At 38.1% G+C, this 26,475-nt stretch overlaps 1 protein-coding gene across 1 annotated transcript in view; it reads left to right on the forward strand.

The window, feature by feature from the left end:
• KCNH5 (potassium voltage-gated channel subfamily H member 5) overlaps positions 1 to 26,475 on the forward strand; it is a 384,559-nt gene that overhangs the window by 277,631 nt on the left and 80,453 nt on the right. Inside the window, exon 9 of the mRNA XM_070378509.1 lies at positions 6,719 to 6,971. Within this exon, the coding sequence (XP_070234610.1) occupies positions 6,719 to 6,971 (253 nt within the window). The remainder of the gene's footprint in view (positions 1 to 6,718; positions 6,972 to 26,475) is intronic.

The following is a 26,475-nucleotide window of genomic DNA, read 5'->3' on the forward strand; positions in this document are numbered from 1 at the left end:
GATAAAGTCTTTTCAATTCTGTGATAATTTAATGTTACTATTGTGCTATTATTTAAAAATGCAGATCATAACACCTGTGACTCTCATTTTCCCCTTCTATACGATTTAAACATCTATGATAGAGCTGTGTGTAAATTGTATTTGTGAAACAGCAAGGGATGATATGTGTTTTGATGGATGGATTGGAGGTGACAAGGCAGAGAAGGAGATGATGGGGTATGCCAGTCAAAGGAACAGCTTGTACAAAGGCAAACAACCACAAGTGAGCATGGCAACTTTGAAAATGAAAGTGAAAGTCACTCAGTCATGTCTGACTCTGTGACCCCATGGACTGTACAGTTCATAGAATTCTCCAGGCCAGAATACTGGAGGGGGTAGCAGCCGGGGCTGCAGGGGATCTTCCCAACCCAGGGATTGAACCCAGGTCTCCTGCATTGTAGGATGATTCTTTACCAGCTGAGTCACAAGGCAAGCCCAACTTTAGACAGGCAAGAAGTATGTGACTTGGGTGCAAGGTCGAAAGAAGATAGTAAGAAATGTGGCTGGAAGAGGCTCCCAGTATAAAAACCTTGTATGCTTGCTTAGGACTTGAGCTGTATCTGGTGGGGAAGCAAGTCTAGACTTTTAAGAAAGTGAGATATTTGTGTTTTACTATGAGTAAAACACATATGAGTCTCAGTGTTGAGATTAGCTCTTTGGAGTCTGAGGGTTATCTGTTAAGATACCTCTTGATCTTGGGTTTAATGAAACTGGTATCATAAATACTCAAAAATGTTATCTTTTCTCAGAAAATGGCATACTTTCTCTTTTTTCACACTTGGTTTACAGAATTCTAAAAATGATTCCTTATATATATCAATCCTAATATGTCAATCCTAAAGTAAACAAGTCCTAAATATTCATTGGAAAGACTGATGATGAAGCTGAAGCTCCAGTACTTTGGCCACCTGATGCAAAGAAATGACTCATTTAAAAAGATCCTGATGCTGGGAAAGATTGAAGGCAGGAGGAGAGGGTACAACAGAGGATGAGATGGTTGGATAGCATCACCAAGTCTATGGACATGAGTTTGAGCAAGCTCTGGGAGATGGTGATGGACAGGGAAACCTGACATGCTGCAATCCAAGGGGTTGCAAAGAGTTGGACGTGACTGAACTGAACTCAACTTGCAGAATTCTAAAAATGATCCCGTGTATATAGTCAGAGCTCTTCCAAAGACAAAGCATACTGTCTTGATTAAGAATACACTTTGATTTATTCTACCTGGACATGAAGACAGAGAAGAAAATGGCAACCCACTCCAGTATTCTTGCCTAGAGAATCCTGTGGACAGAGGAGCCTGGTGGGCTGCAGTCTATGGGGTTGCACAGAGTCAGACATGAGTGAATTGACTTAGCAGCAGCAACAGCAGCAGGACATGAAGAAGGGATAAAAAAATCAACCCTGAAGTCAAATAAAAAGTTACTATTAATTACATATAGTCTACTGAAATGTAACTTCATTTGTTTATGACTATAAGAGTACATCATGTGACATGCCAGGCTGGATGAAGCAAAAGCTAGAATCAAGATTGCCAGGAGAAATATCAATAACCTCAGATATGCAGATGACACCAACCTTATGGAAAAAAGTGAAGAGGAACAAAAAAGCTTCTTGAAAATGAAAGAGGAGAGTGAAAAAGCTGGCTTAAAACTCAACTTTCAAAAACTAAGATCATGGCATCCAGTCCCATCAGTTCAGCTCAGTCACTCAGTCATGTCCAACTCTATGCAACCCCATGGACTGCAGCATGCCAGGCTTCCCTGTCCATCACCAACTCCTGGAGCTTACTCAAACTCATGTCCATTGAGTTGGTGGTACCATCCAACCATCTCATCCTCTGTTGTCCCCTGCTCCTCCTGCCTTCAATCTTTCCCAGCATCAGGGTCTTTTCCAATGAATCAGTTCTTCGCATCAGGTGGCCAAAGTATTGGAGTTTCAGCTTCAGCATCAGTCCTTCCAGTGAGTAGTCAGGACTGATTTCCTTTATGATGGACTGGTTGGATCTCCTTTCTGTCCCAGGGACTCTAAAGAGTCTTCTCCAACAACACAGTTCAAAAGTATAAATTCTTCTGCATTCAGCTTTCTTTATAGTCCAACTCACATCCATACATGACTACTGGAAAAACCATAGCTTTGACCAGATGGACCTTTGTTGGCAAAGTAATGTCTCTGCTTTTTAATATGTCGTCTAGGTTGGTTATAACTTTTCTTCCAAAGAGCAAGCATCTTTTAATTTTATGGCTGCAGTCACTATCTGCAGTGATTTTGGAGCCCCAAAATATAAAGTCTGTCACTGTTTCCTTTGTTTCTCCATCTATTTGCTATGAACTGTTGGGACCCAATGCCATAATCTTAGTTTTCTGAATTTTGAGTTTTAAGCCAACTTTTTTACTCTGCTCTTTCAGTTTCATCAAATACTCTTTAGTTCTTCACTTTCTACTGTAAGTGTGGTGTCATCTGCCTGTATGAGGTTATTGATATTTCTCCCAGCAATCTTGATTCTAGTTTATGCTTCATCCAGTCCAGCATTCCTCATGATGTACTCTGCATATAAGTTAAATAAGCAGGGTGACATATACAGCCTTGACATACTCCTTTCCTGATTTGGAACCAGTCTGTTGCTTCATGTCTGGTTCTAACAGTTGCTTCTTGACCTACATATAGATTCTCAGGAGGCAGGTCAGGTGGTCTGGTATTCCGACCTCTTTAAGAATTTTCCACAGTTTGTTGTGATCCAGTCCCATCACTTCATGGCAAATAGATGAGAAAACAATGGAAACAGTGACAGATTTTATTTTTGAGGGCTCCAAAATCACTGCAGATGTTGACTGCAGCCATGATTTAAAAGACACTTGCTCCTTAGAAGAAAAGCTATGACCAACCTAGACAGCATATTAAAAAGCATAGACATTATTTTATCATCAAAGGTCTGTATAGTCAAAGCTATGGTTTTTCCAGTAGTAATGTGTGGATATGAGAGTTGAACCTCTCACATAAAGAAAGCTGAGCACCGAAAAATTGATGCTTCTGAAATGTGGTGTTAGAGAAGTCTCTTGAGAGTCCTTTGGGCTGCAAGGAGATCCAACCAGTCAATCGTAAAGGAATTCAGTCCTGAATATTCATTGGAAGGACTGATGATGAAGCTGAAGCTCCAATACTTTGGCCACCTGATGCAAAGAACTGGCTCCATAGAAAAGACTCTGATGCTGGGAAAGATTGAAGACAGGATGAGAAGGGGACTACAGAGGATAAGATGGTTGGATGACATCACTGACTTGATGGACGTGTGTTTGAGCAAACTCTGGGAGTTGGTGATGGACAGGGAAGCCAATGTGCTGCATTCCATGGGGTCACAGAGTTGGACACGACTGAGTGACTGAAGTGAACTGATAAGATACTCAGTTGGGAGCTATCTGCCAAGAGATTGGATATGACATTCAAAGCAGAGTACATTGAAATTGGGAATAATGGACCAGGTGTGACAGTTATCTTGAAAGTTTTATTTTATAACTTAAAACTAAATTTTGCCTTATATAAGATACTTATTGGGCTTTCCAGTTGGCAATAGTGGTAAAGAACCTGCCTGCCAATGCAGGAGACATAAGAAAAGCATTTTCGATCCCTGAATCAGGAAGATCCCTGGAGGTGGGCATGACAACCCACTCCAGTATTCTTGCATGGAGAATCCCATGGACAGAGGAGCCTGGTGGGCTACTGTCTGTAGAGTCACAAAGAATTGGGCACCACTGCAGTGACCTAGCGCACACGCATTCAGGCAAGGCATTTATGAGCTTCCCAGGTGGTGCAGTTGTAAAGAATCTGCTCGCTACTGCAGGAGACACAAGAGATGAGCGTTCAATCCCTATGTCAGGAAGGTCCCCTAGAGGAGGAAATGGCAACCCCTCCAGTATTCTTGCCTGGAAAATTCCATGGATAGAGGAGCCTGGTGGGCTACAGTCCATGGGATCACAGAGAGTTGGACACGACTGAGCACAAACATCAGCACAAAGATACTTATTAGGGCTTTCATTTACAGAAGAAAATAAGATTATGCTCATATCTCCATGACAGACACACCGTGATAGAGCACATGCTATATATAAGGGATTGGGTGGAGCTTGCCAGTAGGTGTGACTTTGGTCTATTTAACACTTAGTTTTAATTTGTCACTTTATGACATTTGGACTTTAGTATATACTGTGAATCAGAATAATAAAAAAAGTCAATGTCTTAAGGAAAGTGAAGAAAAGAAGGATGCACTTAAAATGTAATAAAAGTCCTCTTTTGGTACACTACTAAACAGAGAATATTGCTAATACTGGGAGATTTCATTCATTCAAGCATGAATCTTGAAAGAAATAATTAAAAGGATGTGAAATGACTGTTACCAAAATGAATCTAAAACAATGAAAATTCTGTAAGGCAACAAAAATAGAAATAGATTAATCTGTTTGACCATTAAGCTATTCAGTGTAATATTTATACATGTATGTATATATTTTAAAATTGCTTTTATGGCTTTTGCTCCCCTAGCACCAATTCTATTTTCAACTTGAGGGAAATATTAACATTAGCTAAAACTTGAAATCTATTCAGGCTCATGCAGAAATACCTTCTTAGTTCTGCCTAGAACTTCATCAAATAGTCAAGAAACAGAATTCAGGCAGGAGTGGAGAATGAAAAAAAAAGCAAATGGCTTTTAAAGAGAGCTAAAAAAAGCATTACATTTTTTTTTTGAATACTCAAATGTTTGGTAGGGAAAATAAAGCCTAGCCTTTCTTTAACATTTACCATGTGCAAGACTAAACTGGGCTAAACTGAAATCCCCATTTAATTCCTGCAATGAACCTATGAAATAAACACTGTTATCCTATTTCACAGATGAGATTCAGAGTGATAAATAAGTTGCCTTAGGTTACAAAGGTAAGTGGTAGATCTGTTCCCAGACCTAGGACCTCCTGAGGCTGATCTTTCATGATACCTCCAGGCACTCTTCCATGTCACCATGGCCATTCCCCTATCATATTTTTCTCACCGTATTATAATTGTCTTTTTACCTCCTGTCTCCCCCTACTTCATCGTTAGCTCCACCAAAGCAAAGACAGCATATTACCCTTCTAGTTCCAGGAATTTAATGCAGTGACATGCCTCACAGTAGAAGCTCAGTAAGTGCCCATTGAAAGACTAATATTTTCAGGAGTCACTGAAAGTTAATATAGTAAAGAAAACATTGTATTGTTATGGAAACTAACTGGAAAGTGCCAATTGCTTCTATAGTTCTGTTAGATGTTCCTTTTTTCAAAGATGAACTCTTTCAGAAAGATAGGAGAGCTGATCACTATTGCATATAGGAATTCAGAAGAGTAAGAAAAAATCCGCAAAGATCCTGAAGTGATGTGACATGATATCACAGTATTAGGAAAGGTTAAGGGGATGGATATTGAAAGCACAATTTAATTAAGGGTTTTTACATTTACGACGGCTCATCTTCTACACACAGACGCAACCTGCTTTTCATGGATAGTGAGCTCCAAGTGAAAGGAATATTCCAGGCCTTAGGTCATTTTTTAAAGGTTAAAATGCAATTAGCATAGGAAAGAAAACTATTTTATATGAAAACCTTATTTGGTATAATTTAATGAGGACAAATCAACTTAGACTTCAGCTCAAGGGATTCAAATTCTATCAGAGAAAAACATTTCTGATTATAAGGAAGAGTTTACCAAGGGAGTTGGGAGGGGATTCTGTTTGCACATGCACCTTTCACAGGGACTGTCCTGACTTCTATAATCATGTCTTGCTCGATGATGCTCTGATGATAATGTGATTATATGTCCATTTTAATCTGGGTCTTTAATTGCCTTGTCTGAAAGCTACAGGGAATAAAATTTCTATACCTCTGTCTCTTTAAGCATGTTTCTGCCATTTGTCCCCTTTCTAAATGGTGCTTGGAGCTTGAATTCTGCTGTTGCTCTCAGCAGTCTTTAGGAGTCAAAGACCTGAACGAGCAAGGGCTACCATGCAGCCTGCAGTGCCCACCTCTGCCAGCATGGACATTGCCAGTTTTTTAAGCCTTACAGAAGGCTGGTGAATACGCTTTTGCTCCCTGCACATAAATTTATTAGTAAAATAAAAATATTTCAGAGTGAAGAAAACATATGGAGAGTGGAGTTGTTATCAGCCATGTCAAGTTGCATGACACATGCAATGATGCTTTTGTTGATTTTGTTGTCTTGCAATTGGTTAATATGAATCCACTTCCAATATGTAGTAAGGTCTGTTATCCTGAATTTTGAAGTAGTTATGAAAATAATTATAAACTAGCAACTAGACTGAAATGAAAGTTAATGACCTATTTTATTTATTTGATGACATTGTAATACATTGTTTTCTGAGACTCTTCCCGGCTGTCTTGAGACTGTCTTCAATCCATGATGAGATCCATACCCACTCAGAGAGTCACTACATGGTGCTGTGTTGTAATAGCCCATATGCTCATCAGCCCATCTCACTGGATTATTAGATCTTTCGGAGCAGAGCTGTGTCTTGTTACTTTTTTCCTCAATACAGCATTTTGCAGACTGTGCCATAGTCAATAAGTATTTGTCAGATTCCTTTTTGTTGGAAATAGTCTTTCTCTCTTTTTTCTTACTTATTCATCTCTCACTTTCTTCAGGTCCTCTCCATCTGTCCCAAGGACATGAGAGCTGATATCTGTGTTCATCTAAACCGGAAGGTTTTTAATGAACATCCTGCTTTTCGATTGGCCAGCGATGGGTGTCTGCGAGCCTTGGCAGTAGAATTCCAAACTATTCACTGTGCTCCTGGGGACCTCATTTACCATGCTGGAGAAAGTGTGGATGCCCTCTGCTTTGTGGTGTCAGGATCCTTGGAAGTCATCCAGGATGATGAGGTGGTGGCTATTTTAGGTACTGTGAACTTTCCTAATGTAGTAGCAAACGTGTAACAGTTTTAGAGGTTTTTACTTCTCAGGTTTCTTAAGAGAAATTTCCTTTGCTGGGTGACTTTGGAAATTGGGTCACTAATGAGATGATGAATCTCAGTGAAAACTAGTAATGCCATTTCAGCAAGGAACATTAGTATTGGTCATAGCTTAATGGGCTGCACTGGGTTTGATTAAACTTTCTTTGGCAACAATACGACAATGCCTTTTAAACGAGAGGTGATCACAGCCTAGGGTGACTGAACTTCCATGTTGGTAAGTGTGAAAATGGCTTGTGAAATGATTGTCAGGTTAGTAACCTACAGTATTTGTCTCAGAGGGACAACAGAACCTTTGTAGATCAACACTTCCCTTTAGAGATGTATAAACTGAGGCTTTATACATTCAACAACAGCCAACAAGTTTAGTGGCTGGTTCAGCTAGCTACCTGAGAATTAGTACTTGAGTACAGATCATCTTTCCCCAGATCTTTCTGCTTTCTTGCAATGGACCTAAGTAATGAGCAGAAAGTAATGAGGAGATATTTGAATTTGACCTGTTATATTGAAATGATCACAATGCAAGTAAACTTAGGTTTTTAAAGCTGGTTCTACCCATCTATATTTATGAGTGAGAAAAATTATTCAGCTAGTAATAAATTTGTTCTAAAATTCAGAGACCTGATATAGTTGTGCTAATTAAAAAAGGCAGTGACAGTACATGTGAGTGAAAAATTTTTTTAAAAAATTGCATGTTTGGGGACAGTGTAATCCATTTTATACTTTATCTTGGTAAAAATTGCTAAATGATATGTTAGATCATTTTCTGATCAAATATCTGCAGCATGAAGTCCACATAGATAAAAAAGGAAGCAATAATGAGGCCAGAGGAGAATAATTTCTTGTGTTTTTTCAAGTAAAATAAGTTAGAATTGTAGGATGTCAGCTCTCTTTTGATCACATTTTTCATGGCTTCTGTCTCATGAAAAATGAGCTCAATTTTTAAGCTATTGGATTTTTTAGCTACTGAGGTCAACCTACCATAACTTGAATGCTACTTATTCTCATAAGTAAAAGATTGACTGGTGTATTTTAGAAACTGCAAAAGCAAAATCCAGCCCCCAAATGAAGGATTGATTCAAAAAGCACAATTACCTGAAAAAGACAGAATCGAGAATTGAGAAACTATGACTCTTCCTAAGAAAATAGGTTCAGTAAATTTGTAAGGGTTACAAAAATTAGTTCAAGGATGCAAATGACTGAACACTATTGTTTGTAAAACTTTAACTGTTGAGAAATAATATTACATTTATGCGTAAATTTCTTTTAGAAGCTATTTTTATTTATTTTTTTGTTTGGTTGGAAAAATGCATGTAGCTCTTAGAATCAGCACTCTGGGTGTGTTTAATGTTGCTTAGTGTGTGTTCTGCTTTGTTTCCTGCAGCATAAAGGAGTTATGTAATACTTCATAAAAAGTGTACTTTTCACCAGAACAATCCTTTGTGGTAAAATGTAGCATGTACACACTACAACAATTCTTGTTTGCTTAAAGAAGATGTTAAAACACAAGCCCAAAAAGGCGTATTTTTTCCTACATGTTCATGTCAATGGTGGGTGGTATAGCAGACATCAAATATAATAAAACGAGTACTGTTGTGATAAATTTCCTAGACTGTGCACTCATTGTCATTTGTTTTGCCCCATTTTCTTCATTGCAGCTTCACCTTGCTAGTTTCTTTTCTAAAAAGATGGATTGAGAAAGCCCTGAGTGCAGTGCCTCTGGGCTAGGTCTGCTAAGCTGGAATCATTTGCTCAGTGAAACAGACAAAATGCATTTTCTTTTCATTTTAAAATAAAATGGTAGCTAGTTTTGCCCAATGACACAGTAAAAATGAACACAGGGCCTCTGGGTATTGGTCCAGTCTCATCATATATCTGTCATATTTTATTTCTTTGAATGAATGCTTTTTGTTTATCCTCCTCAAAAATCTGAACATTTCAGACACTTTTCATCTCTTGGTTTAATGAGTTAAATTACATGTATACCTCTCTGGCAATTTTTCTTCCCTTTATTCTGTGGGTCTCTAACAAAGATTAGCTCAGCCAAAAGGCAATCAAAAGTTTCTGTTTAAAAAAAAATTTTTGCCCTGAAAGTGATCTTCCAAGAAAGAGATAAGTGCGGGGGCGGGGGTGTGGGAAGGCATGACGCTGGAGAGGCTCAAAGGGTCGCCTAGGTGCCCTGCTACTGCTAAGTCGCTTCAGTCGTGTCCGACTCTGTGCGACCCCATAGACGGCAGCCCACTAGGCTCCTCCGTTCCTGGGATTCTCCAGGCAAGAACACTGGAGTGGGTTGCCATTTCCTTCTCCAATGCATGAAAGTGAAAAGGGAAAGTAAAGTCTCTCATTTGTGCCTAACTCTTAGCGACCCCATGGACTGCAGCCTACCAGGCTCCTCTGTCCATGGGATTTTCCAGGCAAGAGTACTGGAGTGGGGTGCCATTGCCTTGTGCTGGCCAAAGTCACATCCTCATGGTGTCTGTGATTTGAATCATCAATGACAAGATAGTTGTGGATAAAAACTTTGAGAACTCTGCCCTGGTGTTGCACCTTCTACCAATCTGGCAGGAAGGCAGTCTGAGGAGATTGTGGAGTAGGAGTGTGGACTCATAGCGAATTTCTGCAGGAGACGGTGTGTGATGTCACATGTGAGAGATGTTTGCACCACATGCCCCAAGGAGTGTGTCTGCCATGGTCCAGATATGCTCTTGTGCTCGTATGGCTTATAGGTTCCATCTATGAGCCTGTTGAAGCTTGTGTCTGTTGCCACCTGTGCTTCATCTAAGAGGTATGGAACCTGCCAGAAGGATCTTTCTTAATGAACCAGCTTCTTGACTTGTAGATTGTCTCGCCAGCTCTGCTGTGTGACTTCACAGTGTGACTTCCACCCAGGATGCATGTTTTCAGACTTTTCTAAGCCAGCAATACTTTTTTTCATAACTAAAAAGGATTTTTATTTTTCATTTAACACTTAAGATGTTTAACTATGTTTTAGGATAGGGAGGGAAAAGGAGTAACTCATCCACATCACTTCTGACACTGTGCTGACTGTTCATTCTTTTTATAATCCTATTTTTTTCCTATTTCTAATTTTTTTGTAGCCTAATTTTGAAATAATTGCAAACTTAATGTAAAGTTGTAAAAGTTATCAGCACATGAAGTTTGGCATATATCAAGGTTTTCTATCTTATTGAGTAAGTTAATTAGGTTTTCTGTATCTTTACTTATTTTTTTTCCTCTTGATCTATACTGGAACTGAGAGTGACGTGTTATTTTATTATTAATGTGTTGTATCTATGTCTCTTTGTATTTCCCATAGCTATTTATACTGTTTATTACTGTGTTATTTGGTACACAGATATTTGTAACTACTATATCTTCAGCTGAATTGTGACTTTTAGCACTGAACTCTTTTCTATTATATCACAACCCTTGTAAGGGTCAGACAGAAACAGCATCCCCTCCCCCATCTGCATATACCTCAGAAAAATGGATTTGTCTAAGTTGATCTGATAGGAGAAATAAGTAGGCCTTGCTCTCTCTTACGCTGATTTATTTGCCAGTTGAAAAGTAGAGGTGAGGTCATTTTAAAATTAATTAAAATCTCTGAATCCAAAAACCAGGTGCAGTTCATTCCCTTGGATCTTTGCCTCTCAACGGTCTCTTGGTAGCTCCATAATTCTTTAGTGTGTCAAAAGTGTTAAGGTGTTTAATGAATAAGTTCTGAAGCAGAACTAATTAATGGAAAGATAAAAATATAGTCAATAAATACCTTCTCTTTTAACATGGAGAGGTGGCTTCAAGATGTTTTCTAAATAGGGCACATGAAGATAATTGCAGTTCATGTCTTTTTCTAAATTGAAGTTCTTTCAGTTCTTACACCTCCACTTTTTTTTCTTTTGACCTTCCCACTTTTTATAAAACACAAAGAATTTCAAATTAAGTTCATGATGCATACATAATATTGTATGTGCTTTAATATCTTCTTGCATTTTCATTTTACCCTGTAATTACTTAATGTGAACAGATTTATTGGTATGTCTAAAATAGCCAGGTTACTTTTAAGTGTCTGACAAAGTATACTGTACCTTATAGAGACTATACAAATGTCATTTCCCCACTAACTTTAGACCCATCTTGTAAAATAGTTGATTTGCTGCATTCACATTTTGACTTTTCTCTTTTCACTGATTATTAAAATCATATGGTTAGAATTATTAATCTAAGGCAATCTATATCTAAGTCTGTTAACTGTAACTTTAAGTTCCCAAGAGAACCATGCTTATTTATGTGGAGTTTAAATAGAGGCTTAGATGTTTTTTTTTTTTCTTGTTTCATACATGATATTTTACATGTTTCAATGCCATTCTCCCAAATCTTCCCACCCTCTCCCTCTCCCATAGAGTCCATTGAAGGAAGAAGGCATAAGAGAAGATGAAAGAGACAGAATTAAATGAACTTAATAATATAAAATGGCTTCCCAGGTGGCACAGTGATAAAGAATCTGCCTCCAATACAGGAGACATACGTTCAATCTCTGGGTGAGGAAGATCCCCTGGAGTAGTAAATGGCAACCTGACTGAAGTATCCTTGCCTGGAAAACTCCATGGACTTAGGAACCTGGTGGTCTATAGTCCATGGAGTCCACAGAGAGTTGAGCAAGACTGAGCGCACACACACAACACAACACAGCAATATGAAAACTGTAATTTCTATTACCTGGGTAAAGACTCCATTTTAATTAGAATCGTTATTTAGAATCAGTTCATCTCTTATAAACATTTGTCAATTATCAAAGAAAACATGAATTCTTCAAAGAATTTGAAAATTTCTCTCAAAGAAAACATAAGAACTCAAAATCTGCTTCTTATTTTTATCCCCCGCCCACCCCCAAAAAAACCCCAGAAACCTGAGATGTGAATGAATAATATTCTTCTATTTTGAGAATCTGTGAAAATGTTACTTTAGTGTTGTGGCTTAGATTTCTTCCCATATACTTGTTGAAAGTCAAGTGTTTCACACTTAAATTCTTTAAAGGGCTTTTCCCAAGCTCCAGAAAATTATTTTCCTTTGTATCCACATTTCTTTGTTTTGAGATGCTGTACTGTGAACCAGGTATATTTGCTCTACATATTGTGATGATGATGAGCTTAGTTAATTTAGACATTTTTATGAAAGTAAACCAGTTATTTGCTTTAAAAAACTCATGCCTGTCTTCTTTTAAATTTTCTAAGTAGTGAGTAAAACATTGTTTGTCTATAGCTTATGTTATACACTTTAGAATTCCTCAGTATGTAGATTTTAGGGTAAAATATAGTCTATTATCTGGTAATTTAGACTTAGGGGGTTCTGTGCTGCCTTAGCAGTAAAAAAAAAAAAAAAAAGAAGAAAAGAAAGGAAAAAAGTCCTGCTGCCAGTGCTGGATACCTGGGTTTGATCTCTGGGTTGGGAAGATATCGAGGAGAAGGAAATGGCAACTCACTCCACTATTCTTGCCTAAGAAATCCCATGAACAGAGGAACCTGGTGGGCTACAGTCCATGGGGTCACCAAGAGTTGGGCATGACTTAGTGACTAAACAACAAAACAAAGTTTAGACTTAACTTCACACCCTTTCCCTGCCATCCTTCAAAACTGATCTTGTTCATTCTATTTTCTTGGTGTCTCTTTAACCTATACGTAATGTACTTTCTATGGAGGGCCACCCAAGATGGATGGGTCATGGTGGGGATTTCTGACAAAATGAGGTCTACTGGAGAAGGGAATGGCAAACCACTTCAGTATTATTGCCTTGAGTACCCCATGAACAGTATGAAAAAGCAAAAAGATGGGACACTGAAAGATGAACTCCCCAGGTTGGTAGTTGCCCAATATACTACTGGAGATCAGTGGAGAAATAACTCCAGAAAGAATGAAGAGATGGAGCCAAAGCAAAAACAACACCCAGGTGTGGTAGTGACTGGTGATGGAAGCAAGGTCTGATGCTGTAAAGAGCAATATTGCATAGGAACCTGAAATGTTAGGTCCATGAATCAAGGCAAAATGGAAGTGGTCAAACAGGAGATGGCAAGAGTGAATGTCAACATTTTAGGAATCAGTGAATTAAAATGGACTGGAATGGGTGAATTTAACTCAGATGACCATTATATCTACTACTGTGGGCAAGAATCCCTTAGAAGAAATGGAGTAGCCATCATAGTCAACAAAAGAGTCTATAAATGCAGTATTTGGATACAATCTCAAAAAACAACAGAATGATCTCTGTTCCTTCCCAAGGCAAACCATTCAATATCATGGTAATGCAAGTCTATGCGCCGATCAGTAATGCTGAAGAAGCTGAGGTTGAATGGTTCTATGAAGACCTGCAAGACCTTCTAGAACTAACACCCAAAAAAGATGTCCTTTTCATTATAGGGGACTGGAACACAAAAGTAGGAAGTCAAGAAACACCTGGAGTAACAGGCAAATTTGACCTTTGAGTACAGAATGAAGCAGGGCAAAGGCTAATAGAGTTTTGCCAAGAGAACACACTGGTCATAGCAAACACCCTCTTCCAACAACACAAGAGAAGACTCTACACATAGACATCACCAGATGGTCAACACTGAAATCAGATTGATTATATTCTTTGCAGCCAAAGATGGGGAAGCTCTATACAGTCAGAAAAAACAAGACTGGGAGCTGACTGTGGCTCAGATCATGAACTCCTTATTGCCAAATTCAGACTTAAATTGAAGAAAGTATGAAAAACCACTGGGCCATTCAAGTATGACCTAAATCAAATCCCTAACAATTATACAGTGGAAGTGAGAAATAGATATAAGGGACTAGATCTGATAGACAGAATTCCTGATGAACTATGGACAGAGGCTCGTGACATTGTACAGGAGACAGGGATCAAGATCATTCCCAAGAAAAAGAAATGCAAAAAAACAAAATGGCTGTCTGAGGAGGCCTTACAAATAGCTGTGAAAAGAAGAGAAGCAAAAGGCAAAGGAGAAACGGAGAGATATACCCATTTGAATGCAGAGTTCCAAAGAATAGCAAGGAGAGATAAGAAAGCCTTCCTCAGTGATCAATGCAAAAAAATAGAGGAAAACAACAGAATGGGAAAGACTAGAGATCTCTTCAAGAAAATTAGAGATACCAAGGGAACATTTCATGCAAAGATGGGCTTGGTAAAGGACAGAAATGGTATGGACCTAACAGAAGCAGAAGATATTAAGAAGAGGTGGCAAGAATACACAGAAGAACTGTACAAAAAAGATCTTCACGATCCAGATAATCACCATGATGTGATCACTCACCTAGAGCCAGACATCCTGGAATGTGAAGTCATGTAGGTCTTAGGAAGCATCACTATGAACACAGCTAGCAGAGGTGATGGAATTACAGTTGAGCTATTTCAAATCCTAAAGGATGATGCTGTGAAAGTGCTACACACAATATGTCAGCAAATTTGGACTGGAATGGGTGAATTCAGCAGTGGCCGCAAGACTGAAAAAGGTCAGTTTTCATTCCAATTCCTTAGAAAGGCAATGCCAAAGAATGCTTAGACTACCACACAATTGCACTCATCTCACATGCTAGTAAAGGATTGCTCAAAATTCTCCAAGCCAGGCTTCAACAATATGTGACCCATGAACTTCCAGGTGTACAAGCTGGTTTTAGAAAAGGCAGAGGAACCAGAGATCAAATTGCCAACATCTGCTGGATCATCAAAAAAAAGCCTGAGAGTTCCAGAAAAACATCTATTTCTGCTTTATTGGCTATGCCAAAGCCTTTGACTGTGTGGATCACAACAAACTGTGGAAAATTCTGAAAGAGATGGGAATACAAGACCACCTGACCTGCCTTTTGAGAAACTTATATGCAGGTCAGGAGGCAACAGTTAGAACTGGACATGGAACAACAGACTGGTTCCAAATAAGAAAAGGAGTAGTTCAAGGCTGTATACTATCACCATGTTTATTTAAATTATATGCAGAGGATATCATGAGAAACGCTGGGCAGGAGGAAGTACAAGCTGGAATCAAGATTGCTGGGAGAAATATCAATAACCTCAGATATGCAGATGACACCACCCTTATGGCAGAAATTAAAGAAGAACTAAAAAGCCTCTTATGAAAGTAAAAGAGGAGAGTGAAAAAGTTGCCTAAAACTGAACATTCCAAAATCTAAGATCATGGCATCTGGTCCCATCACCTCATGGCAAATAGATGGATAAACTGTGGAAACAGTGGCAGACTTTATTTTTGGGGCTCCAAAATCACTGCAGTCATAAAAGAGGAGAGATAAGAAAGCCTTCCTCAGTGATCAATGCAAAGAAATAGAGGAAAACAACAGAATGGGAAAGACTAGAGATCTCTTCAAGAAAATTAGAGATACCAAGGGAACATTTCATGCAAAGATGGGCTCGGTAAAGGACAGAAATGGTATGGACCTAACAGAAGCAGAAGATATTAAGAAGAGGTGGCAAGAATACACAGAAGAACTGTACAAAAAAGATCTTCACGATCCAGATAATCACGATGATGTGATCACTCACCTAGAGCCAGACATCCTGGAATGTGAAGTCAAGTGGGCCTTCAAAGCATCACTACGAACAAAGCTAGTGGAGGTGATAGAATTCCAGTTGAACTGTTTCAAATCCTGAAAGATGAAGCTGTGAAAGTGCTGCACTCAATATGCTGGCAAATTTGGAAAACTCAGCAGTGGCCACAGGACTGGAAAAGGTCAGTTTTCATTCCAATCCCAAAGAAAGGCAATGTCAAAGAATGCTCAAACTACTGCACAATTGCACTCATCTCACATGCTAGTAAAGTAATGCTCAAAATTCTCCAAGCCAGGCTTCAGCAATATGTGAACCGTGAACTTCCTGATGTTCAAGCTGGTTTTAGAAAAGGCAGAGGAACCAGAGATCAAATTGCCAACATCCTCTGGATCATGGAAAAAGCAAGAGAGTTCCAGAAAAACATCTATTTCTGCTTTATTGACTATGCCAAAGCCTTTGACTGTGTGGTATTGGAGAAGACTCCTGAGAGTCCCTTGGACTGAAAGGAGATCCAGCCAGTCCGTGCTAAAGGAAATCAGTCCTGGGTGTTCATTGGAAGGACTGATGTTGAAGCTGAAACTCCAATACTTTGGCCACCTGATGGGAAGAGGTGACTCATTTGAAAAGACCCAGATGCTGGGAAAGATTGAGGACATGAAGAGAAGGGGACAACAGAGGATGAGATGGTTGGATGGCATCACTGACTCAGTGGACTTGAATTTGAGCAAACTTTGGGAGTTGGTGATGGACAGGGAGGCCTGGCATGCTGCAGTCCATGGGGTCGCAAAAAGTCAGACATGACTGAGCAACTGAACTGAACTGCACTGCTCTTGGAAGAAAAGCTATGACCAACTGCAAGAGCAGATTACAAAGTAGAGACATTACTTTGCCAACAAAGGTCCATCTAGTCAAAGCTATGGTTTTTCCAGTAGTCGTGTATGGATGTGAGAGTTGGACTGAAAGCTGTCACTGAAGAAATGATGCTTTTGAACTGTGGTGTTTGGAGAAGACACGTAAGGGTTCTTTAGACTGCAGATTCAAAGCAGTCAGTCTTAAAATGAAATCAGTCCTGAATATTCATTGGAAAGACTGATGCTTTGGCCACCTGAAACAAAGAACTGACTCATTTGAAAAGACCCTGACACTGGGAAAGACTGAAGGCAGGAGGAGTAGGGGACATCAGAGGATGAGATGGTTGTATGATATCACTAATTCGATGGACATGGGTTTGATTCAGCTCTGGGAGTTGATGATGGACAGGGAAGCCTGGAGTGCTGCAGTCCATGGGGTTGCAGATTCGCACATGACTGAGTGACTGAACTGAACTGAATGTCCTTTCCCATGACCTCTGCTCTTAATATTTTGGTTCTGGGTCATGGCTACCATCTGAAAGGCCTATCTGTTTGCTATCTGTTGTCAACTTGAATCCAATTCTATGTTATGCTGCCATCAGAATAATTTTTCTAAAATATAAAATATCTTTTTAGTTTTAGTTAGGATTGGCTTTTTAGCCCCTTTAGGATAAAAACATGACTTTTAGCCTGGACTGTGAGGCTGTTTAGGTTCAGGTCTGTGCCCTGCTTTCCAGCCTGATTTGTGCCATTCCCTATTCCTACTCTCTTTTCACCATATCGAATTACAGGAAATTTTCTAAGCACCAAGTTCTCTCTTCCTGGCAAGCTATTGCATACACTGCTTCTTTGTTTAAAACATCTTTTCTCCTCTTTTTGTCTGACTCTTGCTTCTTCATCTTCTTTTACTCTCTCCCTTTTTTCCCTGGTCTCTACTAAATACCTCTATTCTGGGCTTCCATTACATGCCTAGGGTTCTTCATCTGTCTTTTACTTGTTTATTCTTCTACTGTGTTGTGAGTACTTGAAAGGTCTTACTCATTTTTGTCTCTGTGTCATATGCGATAAGGACCTCTTTAATAGGTTCTCAGATAGCATATTGAAAAGCAGAGACATTACTTTGCCAACAAAGATCCATCTAGTCAAGGCTATGGTTTTTCCAATGGTCATGTATGGATGTAAGAGTTGGACTGTGAAGGAAGCTGAGTGCTGAAGAGTTGATGCTTTTGAACTGTGGTGTTGGAGAAGACTCTTGAGAGTCCCTTGGACTGCAAGGAGATCCAACCAGTCCATCCTGAAGGAGATCAGCCCTGGGATTTCTTTGGAAGGAAAGATGCTAAAGCTGAAACTCCAGTACACCTCATGCGAAGAATTGACTCATTGGAAAAGACTCTGATGCTGGGAGGGATTGGGGGCAGGAGGAGAAGGGGACGACAGAGGTTGAGATGGCTGGATGGCATCACTGACTCGATGGACGTGAGTCTCAGTGAACTCCGGGAGCTGGTAATGGACAGGGAGGCCTGGTGTGCTGCAATTCATGGGGTCGCAAAGAGTCGGACACGACTGAGCAACTGAACTGAACTGAACTGAAAGGTTAGGAGAAGGCAAGGGCAACCCACTCCAGTACTCTTGCCTGGAAAATCCCATGGGCGAGGAGCCTGGTAGGCTACAGTCCATGGGGTTGCGAAGAGTCGAACATGACTGAGCGACTTCACTTTGACTTTTCACTTTCATGCATTGGAGAAGGAAATGGCAACCCACTCCAGTATTCTTGCCTGGAGAATCCCATGGACGGAGGAGCCTGGTGGGCTATAGTCCATGGGGTTGCAAAGAGTGGGACACGACTGAGTGACTTCACTTTACAGTTGTTTTTTTTTTTTTTTTTACTCAGGTGCAAGATGTTTAATCAGCTACTAAATGCCTACAAATATGGCCCTCCTCCAAGAGACTAGTTTACCCCATAAAGGTGTTTAGGTCTGAGGAGAACTGACACGAGCCCTCAGAACATAAGATGAGGATATTAAGTTCTGTCTTTCATGTGGGTATTGGAAAATTTCAGAGTCCATCTAGTTGGTAGGTATTAGTGTGGAGGAGGCATCATGATCGCAAGAATGGCTACAAATCTTTTCAGTTTCTTCCATGAAGATGTGGAGTCTATTTTTCCACTCCTTGAACTTGTACTGGTCTTGTGACTTGTCTCGGTTCCTATGCTTAATCCTCCACTCTTCCCTTAAGTACTAGCAGTTTCTGGATAGAGTTGGAAGGCTTGTCTTTCTTTTCTCATTGCTCTTCTGTTTTCCTGAAGTCATGGCATCCATGTATAGAAAGCTTCATCTTTATTTTTCTAGATTCCTTATACCTGCCTACATACCAATGTCTTGCTCCCACTGTGCTCCTCTACTCTGCCTTCCCTTAGCCAAGCCCATTATTTCATATTTTCTCAAAAAGTATCAAGTGTGCTTTTGTCTTTAAGAAATTGAAAGTTTAACTATTACAAGTTTAATCAGTTGGTTTTGTTTTGTCACTAAGAAGATCAAAGCTAGTAAATTGTAGGTGTTGGTTGACTTGCTCTGTGAATGGCATTGAGAAGTCAGTCTTCTTTTTGGTATATGGAGGTGGAGGTGTTAGTGAGTAGGTGCACATCAAAACTACTAGAATTTTTTAATTTGTAAACAAAAAAACAGGTTCATAAAGTATAACACATATAACCTAATGAAGCTCTGTAGTTCAAAGATCCTGTAATGGTTTCACAGGTCAAGTGAAAGACCTTTTACAATCTCCATCCACCCGGGAGAAGTTACACCTTGTGATCCATTCTAAACACCAAGTTTAATTCACCTATTTCTGAATTTGATCTATCATTTAAATCTACAAGTTCCTCCTTTACCCCTTTCTTTATAATTATTTGCTGAAGACCCTGAGCCCTTTGTCCTGCAGAGTTCCCACAGTCTGGACTCTGCTGATTGTATCCTGACTGTCATTTAGCAGGTTTCTCCATCCTCTCTATTTCCTGTCAACTAGCAGCTGGATCCAGAGGCCTGATCAGACTTAGGTTCAGTCCCTTTGCAAGATTATAAGTGGGTCTGTGTTCTTTCATCAGATGACACATATTTTTGTCTCTAGCTGTATTTTTTTGTTGTTGTTAGCAACTGTCAATACTCAATGCCTAGCTCCATTAACTCATTGGAAGTTGCAAAAGGGAAGTATTCTAGTTTATATTTTTGTTTTTGATTGGAATGCTTTTATAGAGAGTTACCTCTCAACTACTATTTGGTTACCCAGTATGCAGTTCACAGGAGAAGGAAATGGCAACCCACTTCAGTATTCTTGCCTGGAGAATCCCAGGGACAGAGGAGCCTGGTGGGCTGCCGTCCATGGCAGAGTCAGACACGACTGAAGTGACTTAGCAGCAGCATGCAGTTCACATAGGGGTGACTGCACATATACTTAATATTTTTCCATTATTTACCAACTTTTAAGATAGCCAGTTGGTTTCTTGTCCTTTAAGGGTACCTAGATAGTTCCTTAAAAATATCTTTATGCACTAATGAATTTAAACAAATGATGAATTTTAGTGCATTACAGTTTTGACCACTATTGAAGTGCCAATTTCCTGTCTTTGCCAAGTTAGAGCCCCTTCAAGTTGGCTCCTATGTCTTTTTGATACAGTAGTCTTTGATGACTTCATTGCTATGTAGTATGAGCAGATCCTCATCTTGTATAATTCTGCCTCACACCTCAGGCATTTCTCCAAGAAGCTTGAATTCATTTTTGTGAAATTTATTTCACAGTTTTGGTCCTACAGATATTCACAGCTACTGAGTCATTGTTTCTTGGTCCATTTAATAAATAAAATGAGGAGAAAGATATATCTGTGTCTGTGTCTCTGTATATATGTGTATATATACCCATATATATATATAGATAAATAAAAATAAAATTTCTAATGAGTTAATACAGATTATATTTAACTAAAATTCAGTATACTAGGGCTTTGTTTATTTGCTTCTATATTACATCTTCAACTACTTCTTCCATATTTGAGACTGCTGGGGATGATCAAATTAAAGTATTGCATAAATGTTCCATTGCTTTATGTGACATTACAAATATAGCAACCTCAGAATAACAATACTAATGCCATTACCACCAGTATAATTACTGAAAATACATATAAAGATTTTTGCATATGCTTGTTTTCCCATTCTTCCCCACCCATCATTATTTTTAGCAGCCATACTAGCTCTATATTTTCAGAGCCTATAGCATAGCATACTGTACCCTTTCCCTTTCACCTTCATTTAGTCTTAATTCTGCAAGTAACTATATAGTTAGGGCTACCACTAATCTGTATCAGTGTCTCTCTAGGTAATTTAGTTGTCTAAAGGATATTCACTAATCTTGGGAAAAATCCATAGGAACAAAATCCCTGAGTTCTTTTATATTAGTGATATAGTTTGCATCCTTTATTTTTGAAACTCAGTTTTGCTGGGTATGGAATTCTTGGTTCATATTTCTTCTTAGAGTATTTTAAATATGTTACTCCCTCGATCTCACTCGAGTCAATAGACAAATCATGGAGATTTTGTTTTCTACTATCAAGTCCTTTATATCTTTCTTTCCTCTTTAATCTTGTCACTGTCTTAACTTGTGATGAGGTGATTGTGAGGCAAGGTGAAGTCATGCATCTGTAATCTCTGAAATATCATATGGTTGTCTCACAGTGATGTAACGGTACTTCCTTTGACACTCTTCATACCATCGCTAGTTCTGGTACTAAAGCACTGAATAGGCCATGACTGTCTTTACTTGAAACACTTCTGGTGGTTCTCTCTTTCAAACAGGGTGAAGCAGACTGTTGCACAGCACTAAAGTTTCTCCCTCTTGGATGCTCTTTTTTCCCTCTAGACATGGCCTTCTCTCTACATCCCATAGGTTTCCAGTATTGGGGTAACACTGCTTATCATGCCCTGGGCAGATCATGTTCATGCTGCTCTTTCACAAAAAAATACTGCTCTTCTCTCAAAGACTCCACTGTGATTAAACTCAAACACTGTTTTACTTGTAAGGTCTTAACGAAACTCCCTTGAATTAAAAATAAACATTTTCTCGTATGTACTTTGTCATTCCTGATCCTACAGTACTTATCTTTTCCTATATTTTTTGGACGTGTCTCTCGTATTATATACTTAAAAATTCTTGAGAGCAGGATTTCTATTTTCTGCATGTTTTTTCCCCCATGGTATAAAACACATGTTCTAGCTTAAGTGTAGTGCTAGAGTTAGGGTTAGGATGCTGGATGCATTCACTGAATGGGGTGAAGTGGACAGCCATCATTTCTCCCATTTGACAGATGTGAAAGTTATAAGACTTAGTTATAGTATGAAATTATAATAAGTCTCAACTCTGAATGCTTTCTTTGAAAGCGAAAATAGAATTTTAAGACTTAACTACATTTTAATTTAGTCTGTTTCTTAGACTTTTTAAAAAATAATATGCTACTAACTTTCTTGATTTGGACACATGTTTAGATTTCTGTATACAACAAATTTGTTCTTAATAATAATAGTGCCAAATTCAGGATTATCAACCTGCTTATTACCACATTGTCTACCTCTGCAAAGGTAGCCACCATTGTCCTTCACTTATTCATCACAATACTTTCTGTTTTTATACATCCACTTAATGAGAACTATTTGGCTCATTCTTTGTGCATGTCAATAAAAATTCACAAGCTAAATCAGTAGTTTTTTAGGTAGAGAAGAATTATTTGCTTCTCTCAAGGTGTCAGATTTGCATCTGTTATAATTTTTCAACAAGATAACTTTGAAGATCAATCACTAAAGACCAGCAGGCATCAGTTCTAAATGTTTCAAAAACTCTATTCTAACACACCTATATAAGCTCTAAGTTTTAGTGCTCATCATGTTCTTTTCCTTCAAAACATTTCTTTATGACATTTGCTATTTATAAAGTCAAAGTCAATTTAAAATCACACAATTTAACAACTCTTAGCTTTGTTAATTTATAAATGAATTTTTGTGCGTATGAATTTACAATAAAGTTTATGAGCCGACTACAACAATCTGTTATAGTGAAGAGCTGACTAATAAAAGTAAATAGGTGAATTAAGTCCATTCTATAGAAGAATTGTTAAATAGAGCTATCCCTGTATCACATATAGTCACAGAAAACTACCTAAGTAAGCCTCAAGCACTCCATTTTTAGGAATTCATTGGCTATAGTGGATCACTGTACTCATTGATGAATAACTGAGATAATTTATATGAATTCATTTTATCTATATCATTAACTCATCAAATGATGTGTTTCACATTAAAATAAAAACACTGTAAAATCAGCACCTCAGGGGACTGGTATACTATGATCTGTATTACTCCTTTAATTATGTTGTAACTATTTGGCTCTATTTTGTCTTAAATTTTCCAGTTTTCTGCTATATGAATTGTTAATATCTTCTTCTATTTTACAATCCAGTTTCCTGTGGTTTGGACGTGAAATGCTTCATAAGACTTGATGCAAAGAACTGAGAAAATATAAATAGACCAAACAACAACTTTCATGTCGAGTGTGAGCTTTTCTACTAATTTTAGCACTTTGGGGGAAGGTTAGTTTTCTCAAACTCTAAAATGTTTATAGCTGAAACTATTTGCACCCAGTGGGAGCTGACCTAAAAACTAACATCAAATATTCTGTAGTTAAGAGGATGAACAGGATTTCCCAGTTCTAAAAGTATGCAAAGCCTTTGTGATGAAAAAAGGGCGCTTTTCTATTTGACAGTCCATACATAACCCTGTGTCTTCAGTGCTGTGATTCCTGCACGTTATTCAGCGTAAATGTGCATGATATTTCCTGAGGAACATTAATCAGGTTGCAAATTTATTAGTTGAGTTATGTGACAACCATCTTCCCACAAGTGCCTTAAAAGTTGTGAATTGAGTGACCATTAGGTGATATGGAAAACTGGATAAAGAAAAATAGTTTGATTAATGTCTGATTGATATATTGTATATCCTAATGGAAATTCTGTATTATAAAACAATCAGTATTGCTTATATGTAACATGAATTCTCATGTTTGGAGCAGGATAATCTATATTTATTAATATTGCTATGCTTCTCTAGACATTTTTTAGGGAGAGGACCAGAGGGTAATTTTACTTTGGTTGAGTCAGTTAACTTCCCGTGTTACTTTTCAGCCTCATAGACTTTTTATTTCCCCATGATACTAAAAAAGATAAAGAATTTAAATTTTAAAATGTTTATAGAAATGTGATGAGAATTTTAATTTCATCAATTTAGGTAAAATAAAACATATAACAGACATTTGAATACCTCCACAATTTAAAATGATCTATATTGGCAGGGGAAATTTATGTATATATTGAATATCTTTTATCTATTGATGATACATTTATTTATTAATGGATATTTATTTACTGTTCTTCAGATATATGTACCTACTTTATTAATTCAGTCCCACTAAAAGTATAAGGAAAAACATCTGTGAAAATAATTTGTTATTTTTAAATAAAAATTCATTAGAAAAAAATTTAGAAAATAAAAAGTAGAGAGAAGAAAAACAATAAACATATCACTTGAAGCCAATTTTTATAATAGTTATGTGCATTTTATTTTGTCTTATCTCCCTTTTGATTTTTAACACAATTTATTATCAATTGATAAATAATAGTAACCTATAATATACCATATAGACTAACATAAAATAATAAAACATAATAATTTTGTGTCCATCAAGGTTATTCTTCTATAAGAAATTAAGAATAGGAAATGGCAACCCACTCCAGTGTTCTTGCCTGGAGAATTCCAGGGACGGGGGAGCCTGGTGGGCTGCCGTCTCTGGGGTTGCATAGAGTTGGACATGACTGAAGTGACTTAGCAGAGGCAGCAGCAGCAGAAGTTTTATTGGAGGATAATTGCTTTACAATGTTGTGTTGTTTTCTGCTGTATAACATCATGAATCAGTCATAACTATATATTTATATCTCCTCCCTCTTGAGCCTCCCTCGCACCCCACCCCTCTTCCTCCCCTCCAGGTCATCACAGAGTGCCAGGTTGCCTCCCTCTGTTACATAGCGGCTTCCCACTAGCTAGCTATTTTTACACATGATGGTATATATATGTCAAAGCTACTTTCTCAGTTCATTCCACCCTTTCCTTCCCCCTCTGTGTCCACAAGTCTGTCCTCTATATCTGTTTCTCTATTCCTTCTTCCTTGCAAATAGTTTCATGAGTACTATTTTTCTAGATTCCATGTATATGCTTTAATATATTCTATTTATTTTTATCTTTCTGTCTTACTTCACTCTGTATTACAGGCTCTAGGTTTATCCAGCTCACTACAACTGACTAAAATTTGTTCCTTTTTATGGCTGAGTAATATTCCATTATATATATGTACCATACTTTTTTTTATTCATCTGTTGATAGACATCTAGGTTGCTTCTATGTCCTGGTTATTGTAAATAGTGCTGCAATGAACACTGTGGTACCTGTGTCTTTTTGAATTCCTGTTTTTCTCAGCATATACACCCAGCATATATCTCAGCAGTTGGGATGCCTGGGTCATATGGTAGTTTTAGGTTTAGTTTTTTCAGGAATCTCCATTCTGTTCTCCATAGTGGCTTTATCAATTTACATTCCACTAACAGTGCAAGAGGGTTCCCTTTCCTCCATGTCCTCTTTAGAATTTATTGTTTGTAGATTTTATTGCTGATGGCCATTATGACTGGCGTGATGTGTATCTCACTGTAGTTTTGATTTACATTTCTCTAATAATGACTTTGGCCACCTGATGCAAAGAGTTGACTCATTTGAAAAGACCCTGATGCTGGGAAAGATTGAGGGCAGGAGGAGAAGGGACGACAGAGGATGAGATGGTTGGATGGCACCACTGACTCAAAGAACATGGGTTTGGGTGGACTCCGGGAGTTGGTGATGGACAGGGAGGCCTGGGGTACTGTGGTTCATGGGGTCGCAGAGTCGAACATGACTGAGTAACTGAACTGAACTGAATAATGAGTGATGTTGAGATCTTTTCATGTGTTTATTGGCCATCTGTATGTCTTCTTTGTAGAAGTGTCAAGAGATAGACTTTTAATAGAAAATTCTACTGAAGTTTCAGTTTCATTTTTGTGTACTTTACTATAGCTGTAACCATAATTGTATCTTTATTTTTTACTTAACATTATGAGATGTGCACTTTTGCATGGAATTTCTGAAACTAGTTTTAATTCTTATGAATTAATATATACATAGCTATAGATTTCTTTTCTTTGGATATTTTTATTTATTTTTGCCAATCTGAGGTTATAATTAATAGCACTGCAGTGGATATTATATGTGTTTGTTTTAAATCTTTTGATTGAGTCCCAGAAGCAAAATTACTGAGTCAAAGACACTAATAGTTATTGTTGTTGCTATACATGAAAATCAAATAGTTGAAAATTAATGAATATTTATAAATAGGTCAGAGCTTGTATTATAAGTGATAACTTGAGAAAACATTTCAGAAATGATTCAGAAAGAAATGTAATCATTTGTCTCTCTTCAATGTAAAACCCAGTATAGAAAGAGTAACAATGACAAGAGGGGAAAAGGAATCATAATAGTGGCTCAAAGCAGCCCTTTAAAAGTCCTGTTATTTCCATAACACTGGGGACTATAATAATATAATAATTGATTTCTTCTGGTTAAAAAATTAAAACAGGTAGTAAAACTGATCCATTATCTTGATGTGAAGAGCCAACTCATTGGCTCTTTTCAAGAGCCAACTTTTTTCCTGATGCTGGAAAAGATTGAGAGTAAGATGAGAAGGGAGCCACAGAGAATGAGGTGGTTGGATGACATCACTGACTTGATGGATATTAGTCTGAGTAAACTTGCTGCTAAGTAACTTCAGTCGTGTCCAACTCTGTGCAATCCCATAGACGACAGCCCCTCAGGCTCCACTGTCCCTGGGATTCTGCAGGCAAGAACACTGGAGTGGG

This window comes from Bos mutus, chromosome 10 (assembly GCF_027580195.1).
Source record: "Bos mutus isolate GX-2022 chromosome 10, NWIPB_WYAK_1.1, whole genome shotgun sequence".
NCBI lineage: Eukaryota > Metazoa > Chordata > Mammalia > Artiodactyla > Bovidae > Bos > Bos mutus.